The sequence below is a fragment of the Oncorhynchus clarkii genome, chromosome 12, assembly GCF_045791955.1.
Source record: "Oncorhynchus clarkii lewisi isolate Uvic-CL-2024 chromosome 12, UVic_Ocla_1.0, whole genome shotgun sequence".
NCBI lineage: Eukaryota > Metazoa > Chordata > Actinopteri > Salmoniformes > Salmonidae > Oncorhynchus > Oncorhynchus clarkii.
Window position 1 is genome coordinate 51,487,883 of NC_092158.1, and position 23,641 is coordinate 51,511,523.

Genomic DNA, 23,641 nt, shown 5'->3' on the forward strand with positions numbered 1-23,641 from the left:
AGGCTGGCCTATGTTTTGGTGCTTGGTAAAGAGCTTGTGGCTTTTTTCCTGTGTCCCTAAGCAGCAAGTCATTTTCTCATAGCTGTCCTTCATCACTTATTCACAGGGGCTATCTATTATGTATTGTGATCTGATTGAGAGTGAGTGTTCTCCGTTCTGGCCCCTTCATGAACCCTCCTTTTGAGCACTAGCTTAAAAAAACACTGATCCAGACTGACCTCAAATTCAAAATTCACCCGTAACACAATTTTAAGAGAGGTATTTGACTTAAAAGTGATATCCGAGTGATTAAATGCATGTGCGTGAGAGAGGAAAGTAGATAACGTAGCTTTGATGATTTGAATGTTTGAAAAGGTATATTAATGCATAACCAAAGACAACCTCAAGACATTCGGTATATGTTATTCTGACAAAGTTTAGTGGAGTCAAACATTTTAAACAGCATTTTAAACAATGCCCTCAAAGTTCCTAGCTAGGGTCACGGTGGGTTTATGCCTCATTCATAACCCATTTCACTGTAACTAAAATACATATTGTACACTCACAGTACAGTAGCTTACATACATACGCAGAGAGGAGGCATATTTTTAGCCGACTATCAGAAACAGACAGCCTCCCTACCTGCAAGCCAGAGTCCCTAATCCCCAGCAATAGCTTCACCTTGTCCACCTCCTCCTCTTACAGTAGACACATCCAGCGATGAACTCTCTGTGGTGGTCCCACTGATGCTTGGCCTCCACACAGCCAGCCAGCCCCCCGTCTCCCACAACCGCCTGAGCAATGACAGGCTGCTGTCAACACAATCCAGCCTGAACCGCCCACCCACCGAACAGACCTGACTGGGCCTGACGGGAGCTCTAGATGAATGCCGGTTCCAGCTGGACAATGTAGTGCATTGTCTGCTTTGGAAAGAGCGGTCAAAGCTATTTCGTACAGTTTTTTTTGTTCCCCCCCCCCCGGTTGTGTTTGGTGATGAGCTTCTGTCTGTCACTCTGTCATTCTCCCGTTATTGTAATCCGATAAGAATTATTCCTGGCCATCTTGAATTTCCCATGATGCCTTGAGGCAAATCATAATTTCAACATTAGATCTGACAGCTCAGAAGAAAGAAATATTGATGTTTTATTCAATATTTCTAATTCTGGCTCCTGAAAAGGGTTGATGTTCGACCTTTTACCAGACCATTATTCATTCCCCACCAAACTTTACAGTTGCCACTATGCATTGGGGCAGGTAGCACTCTCCTGGCATTCGCCGAACCCAGATTTGTATTTTGGACTGCCAGATGGTGAAACATGATTGATCACTCCAGAGAACTCGTTTCCACTACTCCAGAGTCCAATGGCGGCGATCTTTACACCACTCCATTCGACGCTTGGCATTGCGCATGGTGATCTGCTCGGTCTGCTTGTGTGTGGCTGCTCGTCCATGGAAACCCATTTCGTGAAGCTCCCGACAAACAGTTATTGTGCTGACTTTGCTTCCAAACCGCCTCTACTTACTTACTGGCTTTATTGTCCCCATGGGTAAATTTAGTTTAAATGTGTACATGACACTGAAACAAAATTTGTTTATTATCCCATGGGGATAATAAAGTCAGTAAGTAAGTAGAGGCGGTTTGGAACACGGTAGTGAGTGTTGCAACCGAGGACACGATTTTTATGTGCTATGCTCTTCAGTACTCTGCGGTCCCATTCTGTGCACTTTTGTGGCCGACCACTTTGCTGCTGAGCCGTTGTTACTCCTAGACATTTCCACTTCACAATAACAGCTCTTACAGTTGACCCGGGGAATTTCTAGCAGAGCAGAAATTTGACAAACTGACTTGTTTGAAAGGTGGCATCCTATGACGGTGTCACGTTGAAAGTCACTGCGCTCTTCAGTAAGGGCATTCTACTGCTAATGTTTGTCTATGGAGATTGCATGGCGGTGTGCTCGATTTTATACTCCTGTCATTAACAGGTGAGGCAGAAAGTGGTGTCCACATACTTTTTATATATATATATATATATAGTGTAATTTAAAAGTACAGTATGCTTATTAACCTGCCATAAATAATATGACTCAGGTGGTCTAAGCTTGAGAGAGAGAGAGAGAGAGAGAGAGAGAGAGAGAGACGTGGCCAATATCTGAACTGTATCTGAACTGAAATAGACCCAGAGGACTTACTCAAAGTTCAAGGAATGCCCCAAAAAGAGACCCATGCATTACAGCTGTTACAGTTATAAAATGGTGGCATGATAGTGGCATGATTTTTTGTTATTCTAACTGCAGGAAAGACTAAACAAGACTAATAACTTTCTGCAGAGCAAATCTCCGGACTAGGGGAAGCAAATTAGCTTAAACCCAGGTCGGGATTGGCTGTGTGAAAGGCGAGGTACCCTTGACCCTGTCTCTCTCTACCCTCACTGTGATGTTAGAGCGAGGGCGATGCCATCAAGTGCGGCCGGCAATCTCCCAAAGCTCTGGGATGAGCAGGAGTTGTGTCAGCACAGAGCCGGGATCAATAAGATTAAGACGTATTGCATTATAGACATGCATGTACACAGAGGTATACACGCGTACTGTATACACGCTGAGACACACGCACAGTACATGTTTCTGATATGTACCCTACTGTCAAAACTAGTTAACACTTCGCCTTTGAATATGAGAATGCACAAAACACGTTACATATAACACATTAACATGTTTTTCACACAGATAGTATAACTAGAACCCACACAGACACACCTACAGTAAATATACAATTCATATTATTTTGGCAATAAAAGGAAATGTTTAATTTAAGTCTACTAAATATGGGGCTAATTTATTTCTGAGATGCTGTAGCTGTATGGGACAGATGAGGGACATTTCTTAGCTTTCACAACACCATCTATTTGTGTAATATACACCCCTGAGATGGAACTGGACTTGTGCTTTTTCATGATACACCATATTTTATCACCTCTGCTGTTGGTGAGGATTGTGCAGAAAATGCATTGTGTGGCTTATTCAGTGTTGGCCTACTGTGGCCGGTGGCAATTAATAGGGAGAAATGAGAGTGGAGCCTGGTGTGAACTGATGCTCAACGCCTCGTGATTCTGGGATGGCAGTAAATAACATTACAGCACTGGACCAACATCTCTGAACCTGCAGATCCATCATCAGCGTTGCTAGCTACTATACTTTAACACACGTGAGTGTACACACACACACACACACACACTTGGAATATAACAGATGAGAATCTGAAAATAGTACAGATGATCTGATGGTCAATTTCCAACCCAAGGTAAATGGCCTTTCTTCAGGACGAATAAATTAAAGTTGTTCTATCTGCAGAGACAGCGGCAGAGGAGCAGCAGCTCATAAACAGAGCATGCAGTCAGCTAACAGTCTCACTTAATGACCTTTTCCATATCCAACCTTTATAATCATGCTGGGAGAGGAAGTTCATTCCCTTTAATAACATGCAGGATATTGAGACAGGCCTTGTATAATTTGTCGACTATGTCCTGTTCTTATAAGTCATCTGCACTGGAGTTGTCTCGTTAGTTGTACTACAAAAGTCTACCAAAGTTGTAGGACTTTTTGAACTTGTTATACTTTTTAAAGTGATACTGTGTTTTGAATACACACTGTCTAGCTTGTTTTATATCTATTTCCATCTCCGTGGAGAAGCGTAGGATATTGAATAACATATTATAACGATGAACGTCACGCAGTTTATGGGCAATTGGACAAATGGTTTTTAGTTCCAATTCATACTGAACATAATCATCCTTTTAGAGTTACTCTACAATGCTCTCAAAACACTGGCAATGTATGCTCAGTATTCTATCCTTTGAGGGTCTGTAAAAAAAACAGAGCGTTAAAATGGAATTATTCATTTTATACAACTGTTTTCAGGATATTATATTGGTCAATTCTTACCCAACCAGTGTCAAGACAGATACCACAAAGTCAAGTAAACTTCATTGAGTTAATTCCAAATCCTCACGCCTGGGAGGTCGTAGAGGCTTACAAGTTGGGCTGTTTTCACCCCCCCCCCCTCTCATTTCTTAGCTCTGTTTGAATTGATATGACCATTGGGGTCGATAGACACAATGTCACAGTCATGAAAACTAATCTTATACACTACAGTCTCTCACCCAAGTTCTGGCCTCTTGTCCATTGATATTAAAAAACAGTGTGTCCGTCAGAATCATTTTGCTTGACTGTGTCATACAGAGGGGGAAGATGTTTGACACCGTGTCTCTGAATGTGATTATGTTCATCTGATTTAAACCAAATAGAATGATATGGGAGATCAGTCGACGCGAGGCACTGAATCCAAAAGCCAAGTTGGAAACCACAATGTCCATACTGTAGCCACGAAATTGCAATATCCTAAGCCTAAGGACATGTGACTAGCAGTACGGAAGCGATGGAGGCTCTGTGGATTGGGGCTCAGTTATTACTCTGTTACTGTGGACAGACAGGAAGTCCCACACCACCAGAGCAGTGGCACTTCCTCTCTAATTAGAACAGTTTGGCAGGCCAGGCAGTGTCCCACTCTCCAAGTGTCATTTAATGATTCAGCCCTACCTATTCTTCTGTGGTTTGGGATGGGTGGATGGAAAGTTTGTTTTGATTGATGTTTAAATGTTGACGGGCTTTAATCAGACTCAGGTACAAATAAAGAGAGGTATTTTCTTGACTGAATACAGAGCGTGTCCTTAAGTGGTCTGCCTCTAGAGTATACTGACGCACTGTGTTTGTAGATAGATGGTGAAGATACCCCTTCGTTACAGTGGCATGATGCATCTGAAGGGAGCAAAATGACAAGATTGTTATTTCATAAAAGGATTAATAAAGCAAATGTCAATCTGTCAAGAGTTTGATGGATGCTTGCCTGAAGTCTTGTTTCCGTTTATTAGTTCTATTTTCTACATTGTATAATAATAGTGAAGACACCAAAACTACGAAATAACACATACACACACACATCATGTAGTAACCAAAAAACTGTTAAACAAATCCAAATATATTTTATATTTGAGATTCTTCTAAGTAGCCACCCTTTGCCTTGATGACAGCTTTGCACATTCTTGGCATTCTCTCAACCAGCTTCATGTAGTAGTCACCTGGAATGCATTTCAATTAACAGGTGTGCCTTGTTAAAAGTTAATTGGTGGAATTGAATTCCTTCTTAATGCATTTGAGCCAATCAGTTGTGTTATGATAAGGTAGGGGTGGTATACAGAAGATTATGAGACATGAAGGTAAGACCCAGATGCAGACCACGTCAGATAACCAATAGTTTAATAATCCCAGTAGTCCAGAGAAGTGGGGCAAAGGTACAGGACGGCAGGCAAACTCAGGGTCGGGTCAGGCAGAGATCGGTAATCCCGAGGTAGGGCAAAGGTACAGGACGGCAGGCAAACTCAGGGTCGGGTCAGGCAGAGGTCGGTAATCCCGAGGTAGGGCAAAGGTACAGGACGGCAGGCAAACTCAGGGTCAGGTCAGGCAGAGGTCGGTAATCCCGAGGTAGGGCAAAGGTACAGGACGGCAGGCAAACTCAGGGTCGGGTCAGGCAGAGGTCGGTAATCCCGAGGTAGGGCAAAGGTACAGGACGGCAGGCAAACTCAGGGTCAGGTCAGGCAGAGGTCGGTAATCCCGAGGTAGGGCAAAGGTACAGGACGGCAGGCAGAGTGGTCAGGCAGGCGGGCTCAGAGACAGTACAGGCAGGGTCAAAACCAGGAGGGTGCGAAAAAGCAGGAGCTGAGACAAACCGCTGGTTGGCTTGAACAAACAAGATGAACTGGCATAGACAGACAGAAAACACAGGTATAAATAAATACACAAGGGGTAATGAGGAAGATGGGTGACACCTAGGAGGGGGATGGAGATAATCACAAAGACAGGTGAAACAGATCAGGGTGTGACAGAAGATTGCCCATATTATGGCAAGAACAGCTCAAATAAGCAAAGAGAAACGACAGTCCATTACTTTAAGACATGAAGGTCAGTCAAAAAAGTTTCTTCAGGTGCAGTTGCAAAAACCATCAAGCGCTATGATGAAACAGATAAGTCCATTAGACATACCAACCTCGAAAATTGCAGCCCAAATAAATGCTTTACAGACTTCAAGTAACAGACACATCTCAACATCAAATGTTCAGAGGAGACTGCATGAATCAGTCCTTTATGGTTGAATTGCTGCAAAGAAACCACTACTGAAGGACACCAACTATTTTGGTTACTACATGATTCCATATGTGTTATTTCATAGTTTTGATGTCTTCACTATTATTCTACAATGTAGAAAATAGTTTAAAAAAATATAGAAAAATCATTGAATGAGTAGGTGTCAACTTTTGACTGGTACTGTATATTTCTCTCATCCATCTAAACGCAATACCCCATAATGTCAAAGTGAAAACATGTTTTTAGAAACTCTTGGCAATTTTATTGAAAATTAAATACAGAAATATCTCATTCACATAAGTATTCACACCCCTTTGCTATGACGCTCCAAATTGAGATCAGGCACATCCAGAAATATACAGTACCAATTTCCGTTGATCATCCTTGATGTCACTACAACTTGATTGGAGTCCACCTGTGGCCAATTCAATTATTTGGACTTATTTGCACTGTCAACCTACAGTTGACAGTGCATGTCATAGCAGAAACCAAACCATGAAGTCCAAGGAACTATCCATAGATCTCTGAGATAGAATGTTGATGAGTGATACAGTAGCAAGTACCTGGATTTCTTCGGAATTACCTGGATTTCTGCATAAATTGGTCATCAAATCTGATCTGATCTTCATCTAAGTCACAACAATAGACCAACACAGTGTGCTTAAACTAATAACACACACATTATTGTATTTTTCTTGTTTATATTGAATACACCATTTAAACATTCACAGTGTAGGTTGGAAAAAGTATGTGAACCCCTAGGCTAATGACTTCTCCAAAAGCTGATTGAAGTCAGGAGTCAGCTAACCTGGAGTCCAATCAATGAGATGAGATTGGAGATGTTGGTTAGAGCTGCCTTGCCCTATAAAAACACTCACAAAATTTGAGTTTGCTATTCACAAGAAGCATTGCCTGATCTGAACTATGCCTCAAATAAAAGAAAGTGTTGTTACGCCCTGACCATAGAAAGCTGTTTATTCTCTATGTTGGTTGGGGCGTGATAGTGTCTAGGGTGGGCCATCTAGGTGAATTTTATTTCTATGGTGGCCTGATATGGTTCCCAATTAGAGGCAGCTGTTTATCATTGTCTCTGATTGGGGATCATATTTAGGTAGCCATTTTCCCCATTGTTATTTGTGGGATCTTGTCTACAGTAAGTTGCCTTTGTGAACACCAGTAGCGTCACGTTTCGTTCGTACTTGTTTGTTTTGTTTGGTGAATTTCGTTTAATTAAAGATATGTGGAACTCTACGCACGCTGTGCCTTGGTCCAATCATTACGACGAACGTGACAAGTGTTGACTTGCATCTAGCTGGAAAGGGTTACACAAGGATCTCTAAAAGCCTTGATGCTGATCAGTCCACGGTAAGACAAACTGTCTATAATGGAGAAATTTCAGCTCTGTTGCTACTCTCCCTAGGAGTGGCCGTCCTGAAAAGATGACTACAAGAGCACTGTGCAGAATGCTCAGTGAGGTTAAAAATAATCCTTGAGTGTCAGCTAAAGACTTATAGCAATCTCTGGAACATGTTTACATCTCTGACGAGTCTACAATACCTAAATCACTAAACAAGAATGGTGTTAATGGGAGGACACCACGGAAGAAGCCACTGCGGTCCAAAAAAAACATTGCTGCCCGTCTGAAGTTTGCAAAAGTGCACCTGGATTTCCCACAGCGCTACTGGCAAAATATTCTGTGGTCAGAAGAAACTACAGTTGAGTTGTTTGGAAGGGACACACAACTCTATGTGTGGAGAGAAAAGGCACAGCACACCAACATCAAAACCTCATCCCAACTGTAAAGTATGGTGGAAGGAGCATCATGGTTTTGGGCTGCTTTGCTGCCTAGGGCCTGGACAGCGTGTTATCATCGACGGAAAAATGAATTCCCAAGTTTAGCAAGACCATTTGCAGGAGAATGTTAGGCTATATGTCCAGCAAATGAGTTTCAGCAGAAGTTGAGTGATGCAACAGGACAACGACCCAAAACACAGAAGTAAATCAACAACAGAATGGCTTCAACAGAAGAAAATATGCCTTCTGGAGTGGCCCAGTCAGAGTCCTGACCTTAACCCGATTGAAATTCTGTGGCATGACCTCAAGCGAGCTGTTCACACCAGACATCTCAAGAATGTTGCTGAACTGAAACAATTTTGTAAAGAGGAATGTTCCAAAATTCCTCCTGACTGTCTGATCCGCAACTACAGAAAGCGTTTGGTTGAGGTTATTGCTGCCAAAGGAGGGTCAACCAGCTATTAAATCCAAGGGTTCACATACTTTTCCCACCCTGCACTGTGAATGTTTACACAGTGTGTTCAATAAAGACATGGAAACGTATAATTGTTTGTGTTATTCGTTAAAGCAGACTGTTTCTGTCTATTGTTGTGACCTAGACGAAGATCAGATCAAATTTTATGACCAATTTATGCACAAACCCACTTACTTTTCCTTGCCACTGTATCTGGGAAAGGGTATAAAAGAATAGTGTTAAATGTTTCCAAGAGCACAGTGGTCTCCATCATTGGAAAATGGAAAATAATCTGAAACTACCAAGACTGCCTCAAGTTTGCAGTCTGACCAAACTGGGCAGAAAGGATCTTAGTCAGGGAGGTGACCAATGACCACTCTGACAGAACTAAATAGTTCATTGGCTAAGATGACAGAACCTGCCAGAAGGACAGTCTGTACAGCACTTCACCAATCTGGGCTTTAAGGGAGAGTGGCCAGATGGATTCAACTCTTGAGAAAAAGGCACATGACAGCATGCCTGGAGTTTGCAAAAAGGCACATGACAGCATGCCTGGAGTTTGCAAAAAGGCACATGAAAGACTGAGAGCATAAGGCAAAATATTCTGTGGTCTGATGATACAAAATTGTATCTCATTGGCCTGAATGCAAAGTGCTATTTCTAGAGAAAAACAGGTACAGCTCATCACCTGTCTAACACCATCCCTCCCGTGAAGCATGGTGGTAGCAGCATCATGTTATGGGGATATTTTTCAGCGGCAGGAACTGGAAGGAACTTGTAAGGACAGAGGAAACAATGAATGGAACACAATACACACAAATCCTTTATAAAAACCTGCTTCAGAGTGCAAACAACCTAAGACTGGGGGCGAAGATTTTAAGTTCCAACAGTACAATGAACACAAGCATACAGCCAAAACAGCACTGGAATGGCTTCAGAACAAGAATGTGAAGGTCCTTGAGTGGCCCAGCCAAAACCCGCACTTGAATCCCATTGAAAATACGTGGAAAGAATTGAAGATTGCCGTTCACTGCTGCTTCCCATCTAACATAACAAATCTGAAAGGAAGAATGGGAGAAAATCCCCAAATCCAAATGTGCAAAGCTGACATACCCAAGATGACTCAAAGCTGTAATCGCAGCCAAAGGTGCTTCTACAAAGTAATGACTTAGGGGTGTGAATACTTATGTAAATATAATATTTTGGTAAAAAAAAAACATGTTAATTCTTCATTATTAATTCTCGAAGTCTATGATTATGATGAGGGACAATGTCTAGATTCTGCCTAAGCCCATTAGAGCTCAGCTAGGGGGGACTAATAGATTAGATTGAAAAAGGGAATGACCATAGGGGGAAATTGAATGCAGGGACTAAAGATGTGAGGCCCTGCCGCTGCTGGTCAGTCAGCCTGTACTGACTGCCATTGGCACAGAGGCTTGGTTGAACTTGTAGAACCATTGTGCTGCAGCTTAACAGAGAGGATTATCAAATGACACTTTAGCTTCTCAAGCTAGTCACAACTGAAGGCTACATGGCCCATGGGAGTAGAGAAGAAAGGCTTACTGTATGGATCAGCGTGCCCGCAAGACTTTAAACACCAGAACCCCAGAACTTTTCTCGTTTTTATTGTGGCCTATTCTGCAAAGATAATCAGAGACAGTGAGGGAGAGAGTGGGGAAAGGACAGGGGGAGGTGAAGAAGAAAAACAACCAGTGGCGCCGGACGGTGCTGAGCCTTTAATCTTTGCTGCTTGGAGAATACAAACGATCCAGTAATCGTCCCTGACCTTGACACTGACAACAAGGTCACTGGGGAGCCGGGGTGTTTGCATTCCCACAGATGATTTGCCGAGACATGCAGAACAATTAGTGAACTGGATACAAGGCCATCATGTTGTCCCCCCCGCCCCGCCCCTCGGGTCCTGTACCTGTTCCCTTCCTGGCTGGCACCTCACACTTCATTATGATAGATCACACATCAATACGGCAAAGCCAGGTCAGCCTTCAGGTCTCTTTTTCTCTGTGTGTGTGTGTGTGGGGGGGTAGGGGGGGGGTGGGCGAGTCTCCTTTATGTGATTAAAGGACTTTTACCCTCCAACTGTGGAGCCTTACCTTTGTTATTAAATATTTCATAGAGTTAGATAGAATTATACTAAAGGCAGATTCAATTTGTGTTTTCAACTGTTTGATTATAATAGTAGGAACTGTGGTCATGAGCTAGAGCAGTTTCATAACAGGGAATTAATACATGACCCTCTATGTTTAGATCAACACAATGAACAGCAAACAATGACATATTATGCTGAATAATTCTGAATGAACTGTTATGCTGAGTGATGCCAATCAGATACCCAACATAATCAATTCCCGACAATAATTCCCCACCTCTCTCGGAAAATGAATCTCTGAGGTTAAGATTGAGAGTCAGTGCTGCTCCTTCCAGAAAAGTAGTCATGCAACTACCAGCACAGCACTCCTTTCCTACCGCCAGCCATGCTGCAGCCATGCGGTGAGGAGCGGGAAAGAAGTGGAGAGGCGAGGGTGGAGGCGTTGGGAGGACGGGGAGCGATACTGGGCAGCGTCTTAGACCTGGGGGTGGTGGGATCTTCAGTTGGCATGGCATCAAGCATGATCTATTCCTATAACCTCCCTAAACCAGCATGATCTTGCAAGCTCCCATTCTGTGAAACCAGCGTGTGCACAGTGGTCAATCTGGTTTAACAAGGGTATTCTATTCTGTTCAACATCAGCATGGAGTATAATCTTTAATTTTCGCATCATGTATTTGGACATACTGAACCATCTGCTCGTGAGATTCCTTCCTTAGGATATTAGTCTGTTAGACAGCCATACCTCTCCCACGAACCCAGCTCCTCTGTCAGCTCAGTGTAGACAAACACCAGGTTCACCCTGCACAGGAGGAACAATAGTTTCTAATCTTTCAATGCCAGGGCTGTGTTCAAAATTCCCTAGACGGGTGTCAGTGTAGGCATCTTTGATAGGCACCAGTAAAAGTAACTGTGTCCGAAATGATTCACACTACCTGGAGTGCCACAACCTAAAACAGTGTCGGCCCCTTACGGTGCATAACCGCTTGCCCTCACATTCAGGTGCTACGCAAACATTATCGCATCCTATTCTCCTTTCCATCTTTCCTGTAACAAAGCCGATGGTTTCTAGAGTAGTCCTACAGTACATTGAAGTTTCACTCTTTCTGTTAGTGTGGTCATTAATAATGTCACTTTAATAATGTTTACATATCTTGCATTACCCGTCTCATATGTACAGTATATACTGCATTCTATCATTTTCTACTGTATCTTAGTTTATGCCACTTTGACAGTGCTCGTCCATATATTTATATATTCTTAATTCCATTCCTTACTTAGATTTGTGTGTATTGGGTATATGGTGTCTATTGTTCGAAATTACTTGTTAGATATTGCTGCACTGTCCGAACTAGAAACACAAGCATTTCGCTGCTCCCGCATTAACATTTGCTAAACACATGAATGTGACCAATAAAATTGGATTTGATTTGGACTTTCATCAGATTGTGCCAAATAGCCAACTCCTATGTGTAGCCAACTTCCATGGCATGACAACAATTATACAATAGGATGAACAGATCTGTGAGCAGGCTGGCCGAATGTCGATTCCCTGCCAGGCAATGTTCACCTGCCTGTCCCGTGTGTGTGTGTGTGTGTGTGTGTGTGTGTGTGTGTGTGTGTCCTGTCACTCTTGTTTATCGTATTGTGCTCAACCGGACTGTGAGGGTGGGATTGTCCCTCATAAAAACATTGACTTACTAAAGGATTGTGGACTAACCAGAATGACATCATCTGATTTATAGCAAACACTATCACAATTTGCTTGTGTCTGGATGAATGCGTGGTGGATGAAGGACAGTGATAGTGGAACCAAACACAAGATATGCTATCCTATCTAGCTAAATTAGGATTTAGTAGTTTTAGTAATCTATCTAGCTATCTACCTTAGTACAGTAATAGTACAATAGTAGAAACGGACACTATATCTGCCAGGCAGGAAAACCATGTCAGAAAAGCTGATAGACTGAAGTTGGAGCATAGCTAGCCATCTTTTACATGGTAGCAATATTCAGAGAGGGTTTTTCTACAATCTTCACACAATTATAATCTTTATGGAATTAAAATCTAATTTCATCCATTACATGTGGAGAAACCTATTTTAGTGAACATTAGCAAGCTTCCAGCAGATGAAACAAAAAGTAAATTGTTTCTTCCCCTTCCCTTTCCCTGGTTTTAGCTTGCATCTATCACTGTCTAGCTGGCTAGGTTTAGGATATTTACTAGCCCATACCAGTGGCAAATGTAGTTATGTTATCGACATTTGGCAGTACACAAAGAAACTGATGTTCACTTGTTTTGCCAGCTAGAAAGAAACAAATTCATTCAGAAATGGAGGGAGAGGATAGATAGCTAGAGCAATAGCTAATAACGCAAGCTGCTGCTTCTTCAAGCAGCATTGTAACCAACATTATTCAGCGCTGCAAATATACTTTTTAACTAAATTATTTGTCATTTAAGTGACATTATTGATGAAACATTGTCATAATTTAACAATTTTCTTACCTCAATTGATCCACCTGGTTCCCACTTTGAAGCTGTCAAAATAGAACTTGAGATCCACTCTCCTTTCAGTCATCTACCAGGGCACTGAGGCAAATGCAGGATTTGCTCAGAGATTTTTCATTGAAGTAAAAATAAAAGTTCCCGCACATAAAGTCCTAAACCAATTATATTTATTTTTAGCTCATGTTGTCATGTGTAAATGGCATTTTTCAGAAATAAAGTTGGTGATTGGACGGCAGTGTTATTAAGGCATTTTCACTGCCTTGCAAAATTATTCTATTTTGTTGCATTACAACCTGTAATTTGAATGGATTTTTATTTGGATTTCATGTAATGGACATACACAAAATAGTCCATATTGGTGAAGTGAAATAAGATCTGGTGCAATTACCTTCAGAAGTCACATAATTATTTAAATAAAGTCCACCTGTGTGCAATCTAAGTGTCACATGATCTGTCACATGATCTCAGTATATATACACGTGTTCTGAAAGGCCCCAGAGTCTGCAACACCACTAAGCAAGGGGCACCACCAAGCAAGCTGAACCATGAAGATCAAGGCTCTCTCCAAACAGGTCAGGGACAAAGTTGTGGAGAAGTACAGATCAGGCTTGGGTTATAAAAAAAATATCAGAAACTTTGAACATCCCATGGAGCACCATTAAATCCATTATTAAAAATGGAAAGGAAATGGCACCACAACAAACCTGCCAAGTGAGGGCCACCCACCAAAACTCACAGACCAGGCAAGGAGGGCATTAATCAGAGAGGCAGCAAAGAGACCAAAGATAACCCTGAAGGAGCTACAAAGCTCCACAGAGGAGATTGGAGTATCTGTCCATAGGACCACTTTAAGCTGTACACCCCACAGAGCTGGACTTTACAAAAAAAACATTGCTTCAAGAAAAAAATAAGCAAACACGTTTGGTGTTTGCCAAAAGGCATGTGGGAGACTGCCCAAACATATGGAAGATGGTACTCTGGTCAGATGAAACAAAAATGTTGCTTTTTGGCATTCAAGGAAAATGCTATGTCTAGCGCAAACACAACACCTCTCATCACCCTGAGAACACCATCCAAACAGTGAAGCATGGTGGTGGCAGCATTATGCTGTGGATATGTTTTTCATCAGCAGGGACTGGGAAACTGGTCAGAATTGAAGGAATGATGGATGGCGCTAAACACAGGGAAATTCTTGATGGAAACCTGTTTCAGTCTTCAAGAATGTTGAGACTGGGACAGAGGTTCACCGTTCAGCAGGACAATGACCCTAAGCATACTGCTAAAGCAACACTCGTGTGGTTTAAGGGGAAACATTTACATGTCTTGGAATGGCCTAGTCAAAGCCCAGACCTCAATCCAATTGAGAATCTGTGGTATGACTTAAAGATTGCTGTACACCAGCAAAACCCATCCAACTTGAAGGAGCTGGAGCAGTTTTGCCTTGAAGAATGGACAAAAATACCAGTGGCTAGATGTGCCAAGCTTATGGAGACATACCCCAAGAGACTTGCAGCTGTAATTGCTGCCAAAGGTGGCTCTACAAACTATTGACTTTGGGGGGGTGAATAGTTATGCACAATCAAGTTTTCTGTTTTTTTTTGTGTCTTATTTCTTGCTTGTTTCACAATAGAAAATATTTTGCATCTCCGAATATCCATTTTCATTCCAGGTTGTAAGGCATCAAAATTGGGAAAAATGCCAAGGGGATGAATACCTTCGCAAGCCACTGTACCCATCATCACTATTAATCCAAAATTAGAATGCTCAGGCTGGAAAGGGGAAGGGTTAGCTATCATGATAAGTAGTTGCAAGGCTGCTAATTAGCTATTAGATTGAGATGATGAGATTTGAAAGCGCAACCTTTGGGTTTCTAGACGTTCATGTTCTATGCCTACCCATCCACGCCAACCAACCACCCCACTTACCTTCTGTCTTATGTAAACATACCAAACATAACATATTATACTCATTTGAGTGTACACGATTTACATTTACTATGTTACGTCCAGTCTATGACTATGCTCCCCAGCCTATAGCTGCTAACCCAGACCAGCTACCCTCTCTCTCCCAGCAATGCTGCTATCTCCAGCACAGCCCCCCTCTCTCCCCCCAGCCATGCTGCTAAAACCAATCCAGTTCCCCTCTCTCCCCCAGCCTAGCTCCTAACCTCAATCTAGCGGCCACCTATACTCCAAACCCAGGCCCCATAAATCCCAGCTCAGATCTCTCCAGGAGTGGTCCCTTCTAGGGCCTGGGGCCTAGCAAGATCAATCCAAGGTGGTGTGGCTGCAAGTCTCAGCAGCTTTTTCCCTGCTTTAAATGCAAATAGATTGAATCAGAAGAGAGTCGGAGGATCTCCACGGTGAAGGGTTCAGGAGTGACAGGTGCTAGGAAGGACGTGTGAGGAAGGGCAAGTTACAATCTCTGTTGATCTCACAAAGTTTAAGTGTGTTTGTGTGGAATATTGGGTCACACTTTATTTGGATAGTCTAGATTTTCCAACTGTAGATGCTCTACAGATGGTCGTATTATCTGTCGATAAGCAACTGCTTGCTAAGGTTACGGTTAGCGTTAGAATAGGGTTAGGGTTATGGCTAGGGTTAAGGTTAGTAGATAGTTGAAATGTTACTGATAGTCTTTAGAGCATGAGTCCACCTGGATGGAAAATCAAAAAAAAATTATAAAAACAATATGCCTTCACAAAATCTTAATAAAAACAATATTTCATTTCAGAGTTTCCTTTAGGAAAAATTGGCACCTGACAACGTGACAGGGAAGATTTTAATTTACCTGACATTTGAGAAATGTAATGGACATCCATATACACTCAGAGCCAACCTTGCGCAAACAGCGCCTTCAATAAACAATGTGTTTTTTCACTTTCCTTTTAGAAAGCAGACAACAGGTGTTCGAAGTGATTAATATTCTGTCCAACACAACCTATCCAACCATCCTTCCTATCTTTTCTTACTGGATTGTCTTAGTATGATAGTCTACTGGCATTTTACAAACCTTTCTTTTTGAATGTTTTTTTCCCAGGTTGTCTCTGTTTCTTCCAACCTAAACTCTGGTTTCTCTCTCTCTGTGTTTCTTCCAGTCCACTCTGGGTCAAATGGAGGGCCATGCAAGAGGACAAACTGCGGGAGGGGCCGCCAGTGTGTGCTGCTGGAGTCGACGGGCCGGGCAGAGTGTGTGTGCCAGGAGAAGTGTCGACCCACCTTTGTGCCGGTGTGCGGCTCCGATGGAAGGTTCTACGAGAACCACTGTGAGGTGTACCGCACCGCCTGCCTGCAGAAGAGACGGATCTACGTGGTGCACAGCAAGGACTGCTTCTTCAAAGGTAGAACCACATCTCCACACTGTGCTGATGTTGTCATTGAAAATCTTGTTCTGATATCAAACAAGTCAAATTGCAAAGATACCTTTTTGCTTAATGAATCAAAGGAAGTCTAAAAACCCAAAGCTGGGAGACAATCATATCCACAAACTGAGACTGCGAGTCACAAACTAGAACATTCTCTGGAAGTTGTGCTAATTATGTCAGTTGAGGACACATAATTCCTCCCTGAAATACAAACTGGACTGGAATATTCCGGAATATTCCGTTCAATAGAGACAGAGTCAAACACATGGGGCATTAAAGAAATGAAAGAGGGGAAATCATTTGTGTGACATTCATAATGTTGTCTGTGTCCTGGCGCTATGGCACAGGGTCAAGGTTGTCATGGGAACCGTATCATTTCACTGACAGGTGGGCTCTCGTGTTATGGGAGCAGTCTCTGAGGTTATTTTCAGCTTCTGCATGCTTTTTTTATTTATGCATTGAGAACATTTCTAAAACTGAATAAAGCCCACCGAATCATTAACAACGGTAGAGTGATGTAAGCCAAATGACAGACTTGTACATTTAGAAATGTTCTTGAAGTCAATGTTAAGCTGTCATATGTAATTTAAAGTATTGCATAAGCGTCCCAGTAACATCTGACATCAACCCATTTTCGGTCAAACCTAAACAGTAGTATCTGCAACTTCAGTTTGCTAACAGCTTCAATTCATAACAAACGACCACGGGTTACAAATACTGCATCAAAAGTCATTGGACTCCCTCCTGAACGAATGTGCAATTCAACCAAAACGCCTACTTTATCAACAAAGCCGACCACCCACTCCATCACTGCTTCGACCCCCTGCCATCAGGTCCTAGCTACAGGTCGGTAAAAGGGCCACTCTACTGCCTGTTAATACTCTTCACTGCTTTCCATACAAATCAAAGTATATATGGAATGATGAAGGCTGTGTCTTGCTGTTTACAACTTCTTGTGGTGAAAGGAATTTCCTCTTGAATACCAATACGTAGCATTCATTCAGTCCTTACCAGCTACAAAAATGTGTTCATGACTCTGGCTGAGGGAGCGACATCCCTCTTTACTCTTAAGTTAATTTCCAATGTTGACTGGGACAGTTATATGCAGTAATTATTGGCCCTATGCTGATATAAATAGAAGTGAGTACAGTACATCGTTTACGGTGGTGTCATTCGATGCTGGGACCGGGCTAGTTAAGAGAGGTGCTTATGCATGAGCAGTGAATGTGTAGAAATGCTCTGTCATCTCACATTAGAGCGCCAGAGATCCCAGGCAGACACTGCCATGCATGCTTAATCCAAATTAGGCAGGTGTTCAATCGCCACATTATACTTGATCACCATTTCACCGCAAGCCAGCGGGAACGGAAGACGCTCACATAAATAGTCATGCTCAAATGTCAGTGAAGACGTATTTGTTTAAGTCTTCCGTTGTGGTGTGGAATATTGTGGTGTGGTGTGGGGGGAATATTATAGAGTCTGCTGAATTAGGTCATGTATTTTAATACAGCATTATTACCTCAAATGGTCATTATCAAACTTTGACTACTGTTATCAAATTACCAGTAGTTAAACACACAGAAATAGACTCAGGCTTTTATTTGTTGAATTACCACAAAATATTCAGCATGGGGTTGAAGGGTTCAGTTGCAGACAGAAAACAGGGCAAAAATGTGTTCCCCTATCAAATGATGACTGGAAACCAGCTGTCCTCCATTAACCTTTTTTATATGGTTGAGTATTATGCCCTTCGCGGCATTGATATTTGCAGGCAAAAAATATAAACAATATTTTGTCACAAATTTGCTGACAAGGGGAAAAAAGGTGTAAATAATCAAATCAAATCTAATTGTATTGGTCACGTGTTTAGCAGATGTTATTTAGAGTGTAGCGAAATGCTTGTGCGTCTAGCACCGACAGTGCAGAAATAACTAACAAGTAATATCTAATAATTTCACAACAATACCTAATACACACAATCCAGGTAAAGGAATGGAATAAGAATATATAAATATGTGGATGACCAAAGCGGCATCGACTAAGATGCAATAGATAGTATAGAATACAGTATATACATAAGAGATGAGTAATGCAAGATATGTAGACATTATTAAGGTGACTAGTGTTCCATTTATTAAAGTGGCCAATGATTTCAAGTCTGTATGCAGGCAACAGCCTCTCTGTGCTAGTGATGGCTGTTTAACAGTCTGATGGCCTTGATATACAAGCTTTTTTTCCGCCTCTCGGTCCCATCTTTGATGCACCTGTACTGACCTCACCTTCTGGATGATAGCGGGGTGAACAGGCAGTGGCTCGGGTGGTTGTTGTCCTTGATGATCTTTTTGGCGTTCCTGTGACATGGTGCTGTAAGTGTCCTGGAGAGCAGGTAGTTTGCCCCTGGTGATGCGTTGTGTTGACCGCACCACCCTCTGGAGAGCTCTGCGGCTGCGGGGGGTGCAGTTGCCGTACCAGGCTGTGATACATCAGGACAGGATGCTCTCAATTGTGCATCTGTAAAAGTGTGTGAGAGCTTTAGGTGACAAGCTACAATTCTTCAGCCTCCTGAGGTTGAAGAGGCGCTGTTGAGCCTTCTTACCACACTGTCAGAGTGGACCATTTCAGATTTCAGTGATATGTACGCTGAGGAACTGAAACTTTCCACCTTCTCCACTGCTGTCTGGTCGATGTGGATAGGGGGTGATGTGGGGTGATTAAATGTGGGGTGATTGGTTGAAATTAAAAGCCCTTTTTTTGTGCTGCGGTGATCGGTCAGTTTAGTGGCAGAATCGCAAAATCCTGGATAGACTGATTATGGACAAGATCAGTTAGGGAGAAGGGGATTGGAATGACAGTCCCTTGTCTATAGAAAACTATACCAAACCCACGTGTAGCTTTACCATAGCTTTCCTTATGGATGGAGAAAAGATGGAGAAGGAGGTATAGGAAAGAGCTTAAGGGCTTCCCCCTCTTACCACCTCATTCTGCTGTCCCCCCCCCACACACAGAAATACTCTTTCAACCCATTTTCAACCCACCTTTGATGTCAATAGGAAGAGATTGCAGCCTACAATCCACTCAATAGTATTGATGTAAGCCTTTGGCTGTTGGTTCATGGCCTGCGACAAGCTGGAGATACGATTGTGGAGGGCTCTAGAAATGCCTATGGAATCCTGGCTAAGACTTTTGTTCAATTCCGTTGTGACTTTACTTGAGTACATCAACGAATACTGTAGCTGATGGGAATACAATAAAACATCAGCAATCTCCTTTCCCTCCAAACACGTCCAGGCACACTAAACACATGTACACCTGTGAGTAGATCCACAAGCAGACTACCCACAGAGCCATTACACAATTAAAAAACTGGTCGGCAAACTACCCTATAGCACAACCCCTTTGCTGGTTTTGAAATTGATACAAACAAGATAACAACTTTGTTTTCCCTTGTCCTCACTTCTGATTAACATCGAACAACATCCCGGGTCAGGCTCATTTCCTGATCTATCCTTTGATTAGAACAACACTCGCTAAAACACTCCAAACAGAACTAATATAACTAACATGGCTGATTATTCTAGAACACTCCAAACATAACTAACATGGCTAATTATTTGAATAGCTTTCATCCCCTGACTGACTGCAAAGTGGCAAGCACAACAAAGCACAGCATGTTCTCCTGCAGCCCAGTGGGAGGTCTCTGAAGCTGCTAGGCTGACCGACATAGTGCTTGTTCACATTCAGCCAGCCCAATCCGATGCTCGCAGGACTTCCAACCCAGACGAAGTGACGTTACAACTAACCCACAGGGTGCGACCCAAAAATGCACCATCCTCCCTACATTGATATGGGCCCTGGTCAAAAGTAGTGCACTACATAGGGAATAGGGTGCTATTTTGGTCCCCAGATATAAACTGTAGATTGCATTTAAAAATGACTCGCCCAGGGTCAAGCAGAATTGAGGGGCCATCGCCGCTCCTCGCGATTCCTGATAATGATCAATCGGACACGTCACACATCAGACAAATTAGGGCAGCCGGCGTTGGATGGAAGTTAAACTTCTCCTCCTCTTTTCATCTTCTCTCAGTCCCGGAGCTTTCAGTATCTGAATGCTCTTATCGTTCCGCTTGGTTTGATGTCTGGCTGTGGTTATTGCATTAGCCATCAAAGCTGCTTTTTTCACTGTACACTGTGCCCAGAGTGTGGACACTCTTTCCTTCAGTGTCTGTCGTATTGACCGCTGATCTTTGGCCCCTTGTGTCTGAGGCCATTAGCTCAGTTACAGAAACACTTGGCTTTGGAGGAGGAGATTTCAGGCACTGTTCACGCCCTGTAAACCTCAGCCAGCCACTTGCAGGGCCACCCAGGTCCACAGCGGGAAGTAGAGGTCTAAAATACTCCTTACACTGTACACAGCCATTAATGTACATGATGCTGAAGTACTTTGAAGTATATGGCTCAAATGCACTATACTCAGTGGTGACCCGTCCTTCAGGGCAGAGCCCCACCTGTTTTAAGCCCCACATTTTTTGCCAAAAAATACATTTAATTAAATATATATATATATATATATATATATATACAGTGCCTTGCGAAAGTATTCGGCCCCCTTGAACTTTGCAACCTTTTGCCACATTTCAGGCTTCAAACATAAAGATATAAAACTGTATTTTTTTGTGAAGAATCAACAACAAGTGGGACACAATCATGAAGTGGAACGACATTTATTGGATATTTAAAACTTTTTTAACAAATCAAAAACTGAAAAATTGGGCGTGCAAAATTATTCAGCCCCCTTAAGTTAATACTTTGTAGCGCCACCTTTTGCTGCGATTACAGCTGTAAGTCGCTTGGGGTATGTCTCTATCAGTTTTGCACATCGAGAGACTGACATTTTTTCCCATTCCTCCTTGCAAAACAGCTCGAGCTCAGTGAGGTTGGATGGAGAGCATTTGTGAACAGCAGTTTTCAGTTCTTTCCACAGATTCTCGATTGGATTCAGGTCTGGACTTTGACTTGGCCATTCTAACACCTGGATATGTTTATTTTTGAACCATTCCATTGTAGATTTTGCTTTATGTTTTGGATCATTGTCTTGTTGGAAGACAAATCTCCGTCCCAGTCTCAGGTCTTTTGCAGACTCCATCAGGTTTTCTTCCAGAATGGTCCTGTATTTGGCTCCATCCATCTTCCCATCAATTTTAACCATCTTCCCTGTCCCTGCTGAAGAAAAGCAGGCCCAAACCATGATGCTGCCACCACCATATTTGACAGTGGGGATGGTGTGTTCAGCTGTGTTGCTTTTATCCCAAACATAACGTTTTGCATTGTTGCCAAAAAGTTCAATTTTGGTTTCATCTGACCAGAGCACCTTCTTCCACATGTTTGGTGTGTCTCCCAGGTGGCTTGTGGCAAACTTTAAACGACACTTTTTATGGAATCTTCTTGCCACTCTTCCATAAAGGCCAGATTTGTGCAATATACGACTGATTGTTGTCCTATGGACAGAGTCTCCCACCTCAGCTGTAGATCTCTGCAGTTCATCCAGAGTGATCATGGGCCACTTGGCTGCATCTCTGATCAGTCTTCTCCTTGTATGAGCTGAAAGTTTAGAGGGACGGCCAGGTCTTGGTAGATTTGCAGTGGTCTGATACTCCTTCCATTTCAATATTATCGCTTGCACAGTGCTCCTTGGGATGTTTAAAGCTTGGGAAATATTTGTGTATTCAAATCCGGCTTTAAACTTCTTCACAACAGTATCTCGGACCTGCCTGGTGTGTTCCTTGTTCTTCATGATGCTCTCTGCGCTTTTGACGGACCTCTGAGACTATCACAGTGCAGGTGCATTTATACGGAGACTTGATTACACACAGGTGGATTGTATTTATCATCATTAGTCCTTTAGGTCAACATTGGATCATTCAGAGATCCTCACTGAACTTCTGGAGAGAGTTTGCTGCACTGAAAGTAAAGGGGCTGAATAATTTTGCACGCCCAATTTTTCAGTTTTTGATTTGTTAAAAAAATGTGAAATATCCAATAAATGTCGTTCCACTTCATGATTGTGTCCCACTTGTTGTTGATTCTTCACAAAAAAATACAGTTTTATATCTTTATGTTTGAAGTCTGAAATGTGGCAAAAGGTCGCAAAGTTCAAGGGGGCCGAATACTTTCGCAAGGCACTGTATATATATATATATATATGAAAGTTTTTTTGGTGGGGGGCTTGCCTGTTTTGCATGTTATTTTGGCATTAATACGTGTCACATAGCAGTTTGCAAACATTGTAAATATATATATATATATATATATATATATATATCATTGAGTTAATAAAGCCGCATACAAACAGGCAGCTCCAAAATGGAATTGTTTCAACCTAGCTCAATGCTTTCTGTGGTGGTGGGGCAGGCCAGCAGAAAATAGGAGCATTGCACCATGATTGGCCTCAGCATTGCACTGTGATTGGCTCAGTGTTCTGTCACTCATGGGGACACTATGTCACCCGACTTTCGTAAGGTTAAACATCAAGAATGTGAGCCCTTTGGGTGCTGCCATAGAGTTACATTAGAAGTGCCCTTCAAAGAAGGTTCAAGGTCATTGGACACAGATAAAATTATGTTAAATCACGTTATATCTACAGTAGCTTTAATTGGACTGATCATGTCAACATCTTACTTTCAAAATATTAGCTAGCAGTCATCATCATAAATCAAGTAGACAATCTACTGGCAAATCCTTTTTAATCCTTGTCATATGAAGATACATTATAGATAAAACGTATCGGTGCACATCAACCATTGGACATAAACATCACACAACAAGTTGGAAATCACAAATTCAACAATGAGTTGTTTGGAAGGAATCGGTGACAGTGGCTAACCGCAGGCATTGCAGCTGGGAATTCAGACTGGGGAAATACGTTTTGAAAGGTCAACCAACCCGGAATTGTAAATCTTTTTCTTTGATGACAAAATTTGACAATGAAGGATCGCCGCGCACAACAAGGTGAGTCCAAAAATGTCTTATATGCTGCTGAATAAATTATGTAATATGCCAGGGATATATGGCTAGCCATGTCAGCTGTATTTTTTTTAAAGCAGTAAATGAGGCTGAATTATCTGTTTGAGGCTGATTATCTGCAGCCAGGTGTAGCGGTGGTAAGGATTCACTCCATTGTGTTGGAAAGAAAGCTCTGCTGTTGGGACAGCTTTATGTAGGCCCTAACAGTTTGTGGGCACCG

General features: G+C 42.3%; 1 protein-coding gene across 1 annotated transcript in view; it reads left to right on the forward strand.

Annotated features, from left to right (window-relative positions):
- LOC139420788 (follistatin-like 4) overlaps positions 1–23,641 on the forward strand; it is a 216,340-nt gene that overhangs the window by 79,736 nt on the left and 112,963 nt on the right. The window contains exon 4 of the mRNA XM_071171055.1: positions 16,135–16,377. Within this exon, the coding sequence (XP_071027156.1) occupies positions 16,135–16,377 (243 nt within the window). The remainder of the gene's footprint in view (positions 1–16,134; positions 16,378–23,641) is intronic.